Consider the following 15,757-nt stretch of genomic DNA (forward strand, 5'->3'; position numbering starts at 1 on the left):
TACTATTTTTTATGTAATTATTCACAAATGAGCCGCTGTTCTAGATTTTTACCTATTTAGGCCTACTTTTTCAGGTTATTTCTAAATGATTTTAATTTTGTAAAGTAATCTTATTATGATGGCTGTTCTTTATTTTAATTAACGTGTTGGATGATTCTAGAACAAGGGACTGTGTCTGGTGTGATGGATAGAAAGAGAGGCTTGAGAGGCCTGTAAGTGGGAGTGAGAAAGAAACAGTGCTTCCCCGCCAACTGAGATAAAGATGGTAATTTCCCCCCTGCGTGGGAACTGAGTGATAACTGCTCTCTCACGGTGTGGGAGAGAGAACGAGAATGGAAGTCCCTGATTTTGATGTGAAATTGAAAAGAGATAGATCAGGGGAAGCCCAGAGTTCTGTGTGTAAAAGGTTTTTTCATGTATTGTAACTTGTTCTGTGATTGGCTTGTATCTGTAGCATGAATGAAGAGTGCGTGTGATTGGTCGGTGAGGTCATGTGACGTCTACTCCCTGCGTGGAGAAGAGTGTGGCAGGACTTCACCAGTCGTCTGTCGATCGCTGCCCCAGTAGGTCGCGTTCGGTGGCTTCTCGCCAAATTATGATGTAATTTGCTAATAGATAATTTAACGTTGGTGGTCAGAGCCAGGCCGAGTATTAAGTCAACCTAATTTGTTTTAATTTCTTTCGGACAGTAATTAGAAATTGCGGCCACCTTCGTCGGCATTTGGCTCGGGGCGAAATTCGGTTTCGCTGGGTGCTGCCACGTTTGAGGCCGCACTGACTTCATGTATTTGCAGCAAAACATTACTGAAGGACGCTATTTTGTCCGTTAATTCTCATCACACGAACTACGAGCAATTTTCGACAGTCAGATATACATGTGGAACGAGTGAATGAACCATTGGAAGTGTTTGGAATCGTCGGTGCATTCTATTGTGAACTAAAAATAAATCATAAACTAAAATTGGTGGACATCTATTTATTTTTTGTATATAACGAACCGTTATAACCAAATAAACAATAAATTAAATATATCTCTCTCTCTCTCTCTCTCTCTCTCTATATATATATATATATATATATATATATATATATATATATATATACACATATATATATATTAAGATTAAGAATTACAATAAAATAACTACTAAGATAAGGCGCCAAAAATTTAAGCACTTAAAAGAAATATATGTCCAAGCTTTGTTGTGGCCTAGGCAAGGGCCACACCATTTTGATAAGTATATATGTTTGCAAATCTTAATATGTATAACAACAGTTTTACTGAATTTAAATGTCTCTACCTCACACTTACAAAACCTACCATTTAGACCTTCAAAAGCTTAGCTTTCAAGTAAAAATCACAAATAGGCTGAAATGAAAACATTAAAATTTCATAAAGAAGAAAAAAATTAAGAAACCTTCCCATTTCAGAAGGCTGCTACACACTCTTTGCAGTGAAAGAAAACTCATATTTAACGGGATTTTTTCTTTGTTGACCCGGCACCTGAGTGCCGTGTCACTCAAGCCCCGGGGCCCCCACGGGCGTGGGTGCGGATCATGCCGCACACGCAGTCAGTAATCGGCTCACCAAATAGTTGACTGAACCCCTAAGCCCTAAAGCTCAGTGCTATTGGCGCGTCATACCAACCTCCCGCCTCATTCTGGGACCCCTCAAAACACCCAGAATACCCGCGGTCCGGTCGAGGCCTACCCCAACCTCTGGTAACTCACCAGGTTACCACCGGAGCCATTTTGCATCTCCCTGCCACAACCTTTCTCAGAGCTAGGGAGCCCTACTCAGGTCTGCCCTAAGCGATAAGGGCACCACTGCCAAGTACGAAGCCGACTCCAATCGTGGTCCAGGGCCGAAAAGGAAACCTCAACGGGGTCCTTTACCAATAAAAGGGGACCACCCCGTACTACCACCAATTTCGGTGATGCTGTCTTACGTGATAATCAGCTACGGGAGGACCTCGGGGAGCGCATACCTCGGTCTCTCCACCGATCTCCCTATGACCTCTGGAGATTTACAACATTTCAGCCCGGGTGCAACTGAGCACCAACAACTAACCAGTGTGAACTAGAAACATGGGATGGCCTCATGTGGGATCTAGAGAGTGGGGGGACCCCACATGGGTTTTTCCACCGATCCGCTTGCTAGGCGAATTTACAGCCGCATAGCCCGGTTATGCTCCCAGTCCATAGTGGCAGACAGAAGCCATTCCATTAGGCAATGTCTCTCGACGGAGACTGGCCTTTTTGGGCCTCACCACCAGGGCTCCGCGGTCGAACCCTCCAGAAAGGCTTCTTTTGCATCTGTTGTTGCCTACAGATTCAGCTTTATCACCATTTCTGGTACCCAGCCAGGTCATCCCGGCAGAGTCCTCTTTTGCTGGTTTTACAACCACCCATTGGTGCCACAAGGAGGCAGAGGATTGCCATTGGTGCGGAGAGGCTTTGCAGTGAGCAGGAAATCATGCATAAGTTTTGTGTTTGTTGTAAAATCTTAGATAATACATAAAGCGAGATACTGCAGAAATTGTGGAGTTTGCCACCTGTGTATCCAGCAAACACAACCACATAGTCGAGCCACAGCTTCCAAAACACACTTGCCATCACACGCTATTCATTCAACAAAATATTCTACGCTACAAAAAAAAAAAAAACACTGAAAATCTTGCTCTCTTCCTATTTCTAGGACCTTCCTATTTCTAGGACCTCATCCATTTGCTGGTTTCTGTTCTAGAGTTTAAACTTCAAATATCTTCAAATTGACAACTCGTAACTATTAATCAAAGTTAAAATTATGTAAAATAAAGTAAAATATTAAGGGAACTGTAAAAATGATGCATAAAGTAGCCCTAAATAAACATAGTGAATACATGAAAGGCATTAAATAATACTAGAAATGAAACCTATAATACAATCAATTGGCACCAACAGGCTGGTAGCAGTTACAGCTTGTTATTTTGTTCCTCACTGAACACAAACAGTGGAGAATACGAAGGTTTACCTTGTAAACATGGATGAATTGTCTGAAATATTAAACTGCTTAAATCATTATATGCCTCAATGGAAAATAAAATATATGTGATTAAATGTAGATGCCAAATTTATAGTTTTGATTTTTTTATATAGATTAAAAAAAAAATTATCTTTAACATTCACCTGAGAATTAGTTGAATTTAAAGTTTACAATGCTCCTCATGGAAATAAAAAAGAATTATTTGATGTTAAATTATAACATTTTTGCTGCCAATCATCTGTTCTAAACAATTATCAATAATTTTAGAGTGCAGGAAATATGATAAAAACTTACAAAAATGGTATTTTTGAGTAGGAACTACTTAATGTACATTGCCTGATATTCCCTTTCAAATGTTTTTTAATTCTTACTTGGTTTTACATATTTGAGTGTGGAGATTGTTATTAGAACCAGGAAAAAGGGAGGGGAATACACACACACACAATAACACACACAAACACACTCATTTATGCTCAAAAAAAATTAATTTGAAAAATGTTGGCCAATCGCAGAGTTAATATTGCATCTTCGAAAATCTGATTTGGGAATGTTTGTCATACCGTGATTTTTATATTTTATTTTCCCTTAAAATTCTGTTTTTGTCAGTGATATTTTGTAGATTGTAATTGTAACATTTTTTTTTAAATCTGAAATATTTTTCTTTTTGTAGCCTTTCACTACCAACAAGTAGATAAGAATACAGTCAAAATTTAAAATAATGTGCAAGACTTTCAGTAATTTAGTAATATTTCTAATGAAGGTATTTTTAATGTTTTGGATTGAACCTAATTCACTTTTATCTTTAATTAAATGTGGCAACTGCAGCATTACCTATACATTCTATTAGGAGGGCTCTGAAGAATTATCATAGCTAACTACAACTTTGCACAAGAAAAGAGTACACACTCTACGAAATAGGAATGTGAGGAAAGAAATGGTATTGTAAATACCCCTTAATTTCAGAGGCAATTAAAACCGAAATCAGATGCAAAATATATGCAATATGTCTTATATCAGTGACATATTCAAATAAATGTATAGCATCACAAAAATTTATAACAGTTGTTGATTTTGGTCATTGCTTGATTTTTTTTGTCCATTTTACTTATTCAAAAGCTAAGCTATTGTTCAGAATGAGCAACAACACTGAAGATAATAGACGAAGACAGTGGAGTTTACTGTAAAGTTAAGTTATTGTTTGGAATGAGCAACAATACTGCTGCAGGCACTAGACAAAGACGGTGTTCAATGTAAAAACAGCACTAACAAGGTGTGCTATGCAATGACCTAGCCTTAACTGGTAACCACAGTCAGCCTCAGCTAATCTGGCATTGTCACCACTGACAGTCTTTGGTGTATTCTGGAACCTGTAATGTTTTGTCCTTTCGGATTAGATCTACTGTCAGTAATTGGGAAATTTAAGATATTAGTGCATGCATATTTTAGTACCCGTTTTAAAATGGGGAATGTTGGTATGATTATAGACACCAAAAGTTATAGAGTGCCATATCTCATCATGCAGGTTTCGTCCTTTATTGTGGGAAATGATTGATAAGTGTTTGTAATTTTGTACTTGTTTCTTTACTTTATGTGACTAGATTCTTACTCAACAAGTTACTATTAATTTATAGTGAGTTTTCTTTTTAAACCAACTTTTTATATTGTATTGAAATTTTTTTCATAATTGAATTTAGTTTTAAAATTAGTCTTATATTATTATGTTTTTATTTAGCTTGCCTGGATTCTAACACAATTGAAAAATTTTGTTCAAACACAGTTTAATCAAACACTAAACTTTCTGACACAACCATTCCCATATTAATTGGTTTAAATGAGTAGGTGTACATATGCATAATGTTACATCAGCCATATAATATGCATTTCAGAGTACGAAAATACTAAGTTAAAAACAAAAGTCCTGTTTAGTTTTCTGGGATGAAAGATGGTGCCAGACGTGTTACTACTGTTGCAGACGCCGGCGAGATCTGGACCCGGCTGCTTGACCACCGGCCGTTCCTCAACGGAGAAATCAAGTACTTTGTTAAGGAGTTTGAGGTAATGAAGTCTGCACGGATGAGATTGCAACGCCTACGCTGGGTCGTGGATGTGCTTGTTTTATAGGGGTGCTCCCAGAGGTTCACGGAAGCAGGAAGGGCTTTTCATTGAGATTCAGGCATGGTGTATGAAACATGTTTGCGAATTCTTGCCCTGGTTTAAGGAAGACAAGATAGTGCAGCAATTCAATGATTACCTTTACAGGAACCCAAAGATGATCCGAAATTTCTTGCAAATTGGCAGTAATTCGTTTTGGACACTTGTGCCTGCAATATTCAATACGTCGTGGCTTGACGATGTATTAATTGTCAAAATTAACCATTACACACCAGTTATTCGGGACTGACTAACTTTCCATATCGTTAAAGGATACCTGTTCTGGAATATTTTTTATCTTACATTTCAAACAATACATCACAAGAATAAAAAAAAATATTACATTTATTTTAAATTTCTCTGCTGTTTAGCACAACTGTCATAGACAATTGAATGAATAATAAACATTTTACAAAGAACTAGTGACCTGCCATGACTACACACAGATGTGATTTACTAATGCAGGGTTCCTACAATCTGGAATGTCAGGGAAAGTCAGGGAAAAATAAAGGTTCAAGGGAAAGTCAGTGAGATAGCTATAAAGTCAGGGAAAGTCAGGGAGATAGCTATAAAGTCAGTGAAATGTAGTGGAAAGTACAATTTCGAAAAATAACTGAAAGAAATATATATAATAAAAAAACATCATGGGTCTGGCTATTAGCTATGTACATACATACATCATCTCTAGTTGCAATAAATTCTGTTCCGCTCACTGTATCTTTTGAAGGTTACTGCAGTCTTCTGCATGCAGTGGTGAATGAAGATGTGGAAGTAGTAAAGAAGTTCACTAACTCAGCTTGTATGTCTTAAGTTTTGAGATATATTAAGTATTACGCTGTATTTACCATTAATATTGTTTTGCCAACACACTTACTAGTTTGTTTCAAAATACAGTGAAACCCCTGAATTACACTTTTCAAGGGGAAAACTGAAAAAGGTGTAATTCGGAGGAAAGTGTAATTGACGGGAAAGTAAAATTATACTAAAAACTACATAATGATAGATATAATTATTCTTCAAGTCAATGCTTGATGTAATGAAGTTTTACAACAATAACTATATTATTTTTTGTTTGCAATTAACGTTAGTATTTAATGGCAATCCTAAAACTTAAGATAAAATATATAAGCCTAACATTAACAACTTGATTTTTTAAAATTTTTTTTGCCATTAGTCCACATTGTTCTGCGGAATTTTCAATGGATGTTCAATTATGAACAATTGTGTTTAATGTAGACACAAGAAATTCTCAATGCCTTGGTTAAGGCCACTCACGATCCAACGTGGTTGTCAAACTACCTCGAAATATTCCATTTTTGCTTAACTGTAACAGCGTTTCCTTCACGACCACTCGCCATTGCACGAATATCGTGAAAATTAATCATAAACGTGAATAAATTATCTGTAGAACGTGTCAATAAAGCACGAAAATTTACGTCAAGGTAAACAAAAACAAAGCTCAAAATCACTGGTAACAAACTGACGTCGTCCGGGCCTGCGGCCCCTTTGAGCCTGATATGACACCGCCCAACCACCGTCTCAGTTCAAACCTCCCGCTCGTGCGTGCGTGTGTGCGTGTGTTTCTAGCCCGGCAAGAGGGCGCTTAGATGCAGTGCGCCGCACCCCTAAATATGTTAATTAATATTGTAACACTTTTTCTTTCATTCTTTTGCCCCAGTGTTTTGTTGCAGTTTACTCATGTATTTCTTTAATTTAAATATTACGTTACTTAAAAAACTATAGACGTTGCCCGGGCGGACCCGAATAGGCACGGACTTGGACGAGGGTAGGAATGTTTTTTATAAATTCTCAATAACTACGTAAATATTAATGTACTTTAAATTGCCAGTAGTTTTTATATATTTTTTAATGTTAATCTATTATTTACTTAACTTCCGCAGGGGCACGGAATCGCAGAATGTTGTAACGGTAATTGTGTTCGGCGCGAAGGGCGCCATGTTGCCACCTGCAAGCGATGAGCTCATCCCAGTCTCCTTCTACAGCCGGCCGAGAGCGGACGTCTCTGCCGACACCCCGAGGACATCACCGTTGATTCACTGAGTAGTAATTCTATAGCTTCATTTATTCAAATCACTTTCTTTTCATCCTCGGGGCCTCTCTCGGTCGGAGAGACTGTATAAGTATTAAATATTCACTCCTCAGAGTTTTTATATCACGAGTGTAATACGTAACGACTTGGGGCGGCCACGTGTGTGGTTCGCCTCCTCACCTAATCTGATTCGTGCCTCGGGCGTTTTCTCAGTTGTATCAGTGAAGGAGCGTGTAAGGACGTCTATCGTGAGTAGAATAAACCAATTAACTGTGTTACGTGTTTTTTGTGTTCGGGGGGCCACGTGGGATCCCAACCTGGCCGGCGGCGTGTGGGACGCCCTGAGAACCCACTGCGGATTAGAAGCGTGCCCGACGCTGAGAGCGGGCTTAGGTAGGGTCGAGAGCTGCGTGTAATATCTAGAGGGCTAATATCTCGCCATACACGGGCCACGTAACGCCCTGGATTAGGGTCTCCAGCCGGGTCCACGTGCCCACTCACGTGGTGGCGCCCACTAATTTTCACCGATAATTCGCACTACAACACCGTACGCCCTCAAAACCAACACAGCGGTGCGCAGTATGTGTTGCCAACGTTTGCCAAGGCGTGAGAAACTGTATTTGCTACGCGGACGTGTTCCTTTCACTACATGGAATGATCACCCATGAAAAAACATCATATTTCAAGAATTTATATATTTTACGGTGATATAGTATTTTAAATAACAGGAACATAACCTAACCTCCTAGAATATAAAAATAGAAAGAACTTTTATTTATGTAACTGACCGAATCTAACTTAACCTTTCACTTCAGTAAACTTTGGAACTGTTCGGGTTGTGGCTGTGGCTCTCTTGCCTGTGAAAAGAAGGCTACCTGTTTGTTGCATGTGGAGTAGTAAGCCTTTGTGTGTAACCATCCACCTACTTTGTTTTGTTCTAGGTTGATTATGTAAAGACTGTTACAGTTCATTATGTCTGACAAAAAAACTGTATTTAATCAGCTGTGGCTGAACCCAGCTCTGTTTCCAGATTTTTCAGCATGGGTGCGTCCTTTAGATGGGCATAATACTCAGGCATTTTGTAGTGTATGTAAAAAGACTTTGAACTTGAGCAATATGGGAAAGCAAGCATTAGTTTCTCATGGGAAAGGACCAACCCATTTGAAAATGGTGGGAGGTGCGACAAGTCAGACTTCTTTGTCTTCTTTTTTCATAAAGACGCCAGGTAATATTGCAAGTTGTTCTGGATCAACAGCAATTTCAGACGTTAACTTAGACAAGGGACAGAGTAGTGATTCTTCTTGCTCAAATAGTGTCTTCACGTCACAATGCACTCAGCTTCAGATAAACATGGTCACTAGTCTACAGAATGTAGTGCCTCAAAGAAATCTCAACAATTACGTTTTAAAAGAAAATGCAATGAAAGCAGAGATTATTTGGAGTCTACAGGTTGTGTGCAAGAAAATGTCTTTTAATTCTTGCAGTAACATAAGTACTGTATTTAAAATGATGTTTCCCGATAGTGCAGTTGCCAATGCATTTACTTTAGGAGGAGATAAAGTTGCGTAGTTCTTGTTCATGGGCTAGCACCGTACTTCCAGCAGAATATGCTAGATCGCCTGAAGTTGTGCGACAATTTTGTATTATGTTTTGATGAAGCATTGAACAAAGTAATTCAGCGAGGACAAATGGACATAGTAATCAGGTTTTGGGATCAAGAAAAGCAAATGGTTATTACCAGATACTTGAATAGTGTGTTTCTTGATAGAAGCACAGCTGAACATTTGCTTAGGCATTTTTTGGATGTAATTGCTCCTCTGCCACCTTCCAAAATAATACAGGTGTCTATGGATGGCCCCAACATCAATTTGAAATTTTTCAAATGTCTCCAAGAACACATCAGATCCACCACAAGCAATGAAACTTTCACATTACTGAATCTGGGAACGTGTAGTTTGCATGTGGTTCATGGTGCTTTGAAAACTGACATTGAATCTGTTGGATGGGACATAAGTACCTTGTTGCTACACTTATATTTTCTTTTCCATGATTCTCCAGCTCGGTGAGCATTATTTACAGAGCTGACGGAATGCACAATATTTCCTTTGAAGTTCTGTAATGTACGTTGGCTAGACAATGCCAAGTGCCTTAAAAGAGCATTAGAGATATGGGATCATGTTGCAAAATTTGTTAATGTAGCCAAGCTTCCGCAAAAGTTGCAAAAACCTTAGTGTGAGCCCTTTCTTAAGAAGTTTCAAACTTCAAAACCCATGAGTCCATTTATTTTTGAAGCAGTGGAGAAACTTCTGAGAGAAATTATGAACTGCTGTGTAAAGCCTGACGTGATGAAGTGTACTAGGAAATTCCCTTTATAAAGTACTTTAGGGGACCAAAAATATGATACTACTTTATAGAGGAGTACTTTATAGAGGAGTTACCCTAAACCAAAAAAAATGTCGCTTCCTGCACATGTTTACAGTTTTTTTTTTTTTTTTTTTTTTTCATTTTCTAATTAAAACGTATGTATGTGGTCTTACACGCCTTGTTTTTATCAATGATGTGATTTACTTACTTAAAAAAATAAAGTAATGCAAAATATTAGTAAAACATAGTTAATATAATTTAAATACATAGGTAACCTTAAATATACATACATAGTAGGCTTACCTCTTTTTGCAGTGGAAGTAATAGCCATTCATACAGTGCATCAGAGATGTTTTTAAATGCTCATTTCATAGGCCCTACAATACAGTATTATTTCCGTATCTTCCATATTTCCATATTTTCTCCACTTTGAAAACATTAATTACAAAAATTTGGGAACTGACATAAGTTACCGGTAAATAAAACTAACAAAATAATTATGTACTAATAATAAAAACTATGTTCAACTGTACAATGTACACTTAGTTAGACCTACAATGTTTGCATGAAATTCAGAATGGTAGATTGGACTTTTCGCTGTGAAATATCTTTCATTACCACACACTCAACTTTCCTGAAAAGTTCCATGTTTGCTTCTGGCACTTCAGATGTCAAAAACATTCTGTGGAGAACATCCAGAGCATTGGTTGCCTCTTGCTTTGTAGGACGTTTTATCTCCTGTTCCGCATCATCCTCCAGCAGGTCTTCAGTACTACCAGCAGGAGCAGAAATGTCGTCGTTGTGTTCTTGGCAAGTCTCCAGAGCTGTGTCTACTTCAACATAGTCAGCAAATGTTGCTTCTTGCACCTGCAGATTTACTGTGACTTTAGACCAGTGGTTCCCAACCAGTGGTCCGCGGACCATCAGTGGTCCGCGAGAGCTAAAATATGGTCCGTGAAAGATTTCAAACTTTAAATGAACGCGCGTTGGTGAACAAAAGCGAGCGCGGCGCGCAGGCGACCGGCGGAAGGGCAAGCAACTGACTAAACATTATGGCGCAAGCCGGTCAGTCAATCGCATGTTTTCTTTTCTTTCGCTCAGCAGTGTTGTGTTAGTGATTCTGTTTAGCTGTTTAGTGGGTCAACATCTGTAACTTCTCAATATTCTTATGGATATTTTGATAAAATATGAACAGGGTAAGTAGGCTACGCATTTTTCTCTGTTAAACATTTTCACTAAAAACATGCAATTACAAAACAGAATGTGGACGTTAGTTTACGTGTGATTCTTGTGTTTGTGTATTACAAATGTTCACAACAGTTAGGTACCATTAGTTGAAAACCTAATTATATATGACTTAGCACTTTTAGTATAACCGTCATAGAATTAGACAATTTGAGGCTGGCACCAAGAGGGTTAAGGGAAATTTTTTAAGGTACCTACCAAGACCCTTGTTTTTAACGATTAGACAACATTATTTTTTAAATTGTGTAGTAAAGATTTAAGTTTGTAAAAAATTATAGCGATGTTAGAAATTTTTGGAAGCCAGTTTTTATTTATTTATTTAATTATTTATTTTATGAATTATGAAAAAATTTTGCTATATTATTTTTTATTCTTTTACTTGGCATAAAACATAATATAAGCATAACAGTGTACATTCTATTGCATTTTGGTTTTGTTTTCAGAAAATGCCGCCTAAGAGAAAATATGATAATAGTTTATTAAATTTGGATTTACTTCGATAGAAAGTAATGGAGAAATAAAACCACAATGTGTTATATGCGCAACTGTTCTCGCGAACGAAGCCTTGAAGCCAGCGAAATTAAAACGTCACCTAGAAACGATTCATCCAAATTTTTCTGACCGACCACCAGAGTTCTTTCAAGGAAAATTGGAGAATTGAAAAAAAAATGAAACTCGGGCATAGAGGTACAAGATGAGCATCATCTGAAAAAACATTAGTAGCATCGTTTGAGATATCGAAATTAATATCACAATCAAAAAAAGCCTCACACAATAAGATAAACTCTTGTGAAACCTGGTTTGATCAAAGCCGTCGAAGAAGTTTTAGAGTTAGAAGCAAAAAAAAAAAATACAAGATATACCTTTGTAAAACAACATGGTGAAAGCTAGAATTGAACTCATGTCAAATGATATCGAGGAGCAACTTGTTTCAAGAATTAAAATGTCGCCATTCTTCGCTTTGCAGTGCGATGAATTCACTTACATTTCTAATTGTGCTCAGTTACTTGTTTTTGTCCGCTTTTTAGACGACGATAACATAATCAAAGAAGAACTGTTGTTTTCTCAGGAAATGGAAACGACATCAAGAGGTATCGACGTCATGAATATAATAACTGGATATTTCCATAAATATGGCATTATGTGGGAAAAGCTATTCGGTTTTGTACGGATGGTTCTCCTGCGATGTTAGGATCACATTTCGGTCTAGCAACGTTAATCAAACAGAGGAATCCGTCAACATTAACATCGCATTGTATTCTTCATCGCCAGGCGTTAGCTTCCAAGACTCTTCCTAAATGCCTTAATGATACAATGAAATTGGCCATAAAAGTAGTAAATGTCATTAAAAGCAGTGCCTTAAATTCACGCATTTGAAAAAAACTGTGCACTGAAATGGACTCCAACCATGAGAATCTCTTCTTTCACACAGAGGTTCGTTGGTTGTCGGAAGGCAATATGCTGGAAAGATTATACGAGCTGAGAGGAGAGATTGAGTTATTTCTAGGTGAGAAAAAAATGTAAGACTTACTAGTACAGTTTTCTGATTTTACATCCCAGATGCATTTGGCATATCTTGTGGATATTTTTACACACTTAAATAAGTTGAACTTGCAAATGCAAGGTTCAGAAACAATTAGAAGGCGTTGCAAATATTTTTAATTTTGAAGATAAACTTCGTGCTTTTATTTGCAAACTTAAGTTATGAATTAGCCAAGTTGGCGAGGTTAATTACAGTGCACTCCTTGACGACAAAAAGTATGTCATTTTTAGGGAAAGAATACAAAATAAAACAGCAAATGTCATTTGCAAATGTTGGTTGATGAATTCAACCGTTACTTCCCAGAATATAACAATACAGAAGCTAATGTGGACCAAAAACTGATACGCAACCCTTTTGGCACTAACACTAGAGAAGTTGCAGAAGAAATTCAAGAAGAACTTATTGAATTACAAAATTAGGATCTGTAAGGACGCTTTTGAATCTGATTCTTTGGAGACGTTTTGGTGTTAGAAAGCAATTTCGTATACTAAAATTCGAGAAATCGCTTTGCGCTATCTTATGATTTTCTCAACAACTTATTTGTGCGAACAAGGATTTTCTGCATTACTGATCATTAAAAACAAATCCAGGAATCGACTGAAAGAAAGTGATGATATGCGTGTAGCTTTGAGCAAAAATATTACCCCAAGAATTCAAGATTTTGTATAGAAGATGCAAGCTCAAAAATCTCATTGATGCAAACTGAATTGCGCACTAAAAGTACCTATATGTTTTCAATCATCATAACACTGTTAATAAATTAATGTTTATTTTTTTTTTTTAGATTGCTTATGTTAAATGTTTTGATTAACATTGAACGATTAGGCTTAAAGTTTATTTTTAGATTGATACAGATTATTTTTTAACCTTGTGGTCCCTGCTAATAATAATGAAACTAAAGTGGTCCCTGATCAAAAAAAGGTTGGGAACCACTGCTTTAGACCATTCAAGTATATCTTCTTCTTGGCACTGGACATCAGCTTCCAGAGATGCATCTGTAGAGTTGTCAGTGCTGAAACCTGCCCTCTTGAAGCATTTTGCAATGAAACAGGAGGGATTTTGTCCCACACCAAACAAAGTCTTTCCATGGAATTTAAAATGTTCCACTTCAATTTTGAAACATCTTTCTGGTGTTCCATCTGCCAACATAGAAACTGCACTAGTTGCCTCCTGTACAAGCATTTTACTTGAGAAATTACACCCTGGTCTAAAGGCTGTAATTTGCTTGTGCAGTTAGGTGGAAAAAAAACTATCATTACATTCTGTAACTCGACACCAACTTTGTGTGCACTGCAAGAGTCCAGAAACATCAAAATCTTCCTGTTGTATGCTCCCATTCTGGCATCCAACATTTGTAACCACTCCTTAAACAACACAGCAGTCATCCATGAATTTTTATTGTTTTTATAGGTGCAAGGTGTTTTTTTAATGTTCTTAAAACATCTAGGTTTTGCATATTTACCAATAACTAAAAGCTTCAATTTTTCAGAGTTAGTGCAGAAAAGTACAGTGTATCTTTCCTTACTGCGTTTCCCTCCATGACAGGTTTCACCTTTGTGGCTTAAAGTACTGTCTGGCAAGAGATTATAAAAAAAGCCAGCTGCGTCGGCATTTAAAATGTCCTTATCAGCATAACCTGCTGTGAGAAATGTAAATTCTGTTTCCAATTTCTGTCACTGTGGTATCAACTGTTGCTTCTTCGCCACATATTTTAAGTGTACTTAGATTCCACCTTGCTTTAAATCGAGTAAGCCACCCACTTGAGGCTTGGAAATTATCCATTCCAAGCCTTAACGCCTCCATGCGTGCTTTCTCTTGCAGTACTGTGCCAGAAATTGGTATATTATTGGATCGTGCCTGAACAACCCAATCAAAAAGATTTTTGTCGAGGTCACTATCCACACATTTACTGTACCGTTGCCTCTTGTGGTGCAATTTTGCTGCAATCTCTTCTATCTTAGCTCTGTCTTTGATTATTGTAGACAGAGTTGTGGGCGCGATATTAAAGTGTTTTGCCACATCACACTTCTTCTTGCAGTTGTCAACCGCTTTTAGAATCTCGAGTTTTGTTGCAATACTAATACCGACACGTTTTTTAGTACCGGTACTCATAGTGTGACCTACAAATCTTTAGTTGCGGCGGAAAGTTTCACTTGCCATTTTATCTAGTATACATTTAACAAAACTAACAATCTATAATAGAAAGCGCGAGTTCTTTCAATGTGCAAGTGGAATTTAATTACAATTTCAGGGTATATTCCGTTTATACGTTATTGTTATTACCGTTTAGGTTACGTTACGTCGCGAACAAAACACTGTTTAGATTAGCTACAAGATGCAGCGTAGCCAACCTCGAGACGCTCGGTCACAGGCTGCAGTGTAGCCAGTAGGTACGAGTAATAAAACACGTCATCGCTGCCGTAACCATTTGCTTATTCAACAACGATAATATGCATAATATAGTACATTCAACAATATTTAAAATTTGGCCCCGTGTCTTCGTTTGATGTTGATAAATTTGATTTGGCAGTCAGTTAACACGTAAATACGTAAGTTGAGTAATGTTTCGCGCTAAAATGAAATTTAGCCGCGCGCTGTTTCCTGCACTGACGCTATTGTTTTTTTTAGCCATGTTCATCAATAAACACGCTTGTAAAGCAACGTAAGCAACGTAATATGGCGTATAGCGAAGTAAAACGAGTGAATGCAATTATTCTACGTAGAAATACTACATAGAGAAATATTACATAAACTTTTTTTGTTCACACGAATAAAAATTGTACATATTACGAGTAATAATGATTCGCGCCAAGGAAAATTGTACGTTATATGATAATAATCCCTATGAATTATCATTGCCTTTCAAGGGGCGACGTGTTAATACTTTATACAGAATAGTACGTAAAGGAGGGGTACGTACTAAAGAGAATTTACTGTAACTAGCACAAATCTGCTCTCTATTGATGTAAAAAAATCAGACAGTTTGATCCTAAGCAATAAAGTTGATGTTGGATTTGCAGCAAAACGCTTTCTTGCAGAAGTATCAACCTATGTAACAGAAAGAGAAAAGCTTGAGTTTATGCATGAATGTTGTGGTATGTTGACAGCCATGACTGCCAAACTTAAAGAAAGATGTCCTTTGAAGTAAAAAGCAGTTAGAGGATTGTCTTCTCTAGATCCCTCAATTGTTCAAACTCACCTTCGCTTGGTCAGAAAAGGTTTTCTTTTCTTTTAGAAGAGCTACTTTCTTCAAACAAAATAGATGATGAAGTTGCAGAAAAGGCTAAAAAAGAATACTGTAACTTGTGTGATGTGAAGAAAACTGTACTTAGGGAAATGTTTCAAGAACACTGCGAATCTAATGAGGAGGCAAGACTCG

At 37.4% G+C, this 15,757-nt stretch overlaps 1 protein-coding gene across 3 annotated transcripts in view; it reads left to right on the top strand.

Annotated features, from left to right (window-relative positions):
- Positions 1-15,757, top strand: part of LOC134539247 (biogenesis of lysosome-related organelles complex 1 subunit 5) — a 62,354-nt gene that overhangs the window by 17,183 nt on the left and 29,414 nt on the right. Inside the window, exons 1-2 of one of the 3 annotated variants that reach the window (XM_063381070.1) lie at positions 1,274-2,462; positions 4,998-5,080. In XM_063381070.1, coding sequence (XP_063237140.1) covers positions 2,234-2,462; positions 4,998-5,080 — 312 coding nt within the window. In that variant the 5' untranslated portion in view covers positions 1,274-2,233. Of the gene's footprint in view, positions 1-1,273; positions 2,463-4,997; positions 5,081-15,757 lie in introns of those variants that run through there. The other 2 variants (XM_063381061.1, XM_063381078.1) reach the window with 2 other exon arrangements.

This window comes from Bacillus rossius, chromosome 1 (genome assembly GCF_032445375.1).
Source record: "Bacillus rossius redtenbacheri isolate Brsri chromosome 1, Brsri_v3, whole genome shotgun sequence".
Lineage (NCBI taxonomy): Eukaryota > Metazoa > Arthropoda > Insecta > Phasmatodea > Bacillidae > Bacillus > Bacillus rossius.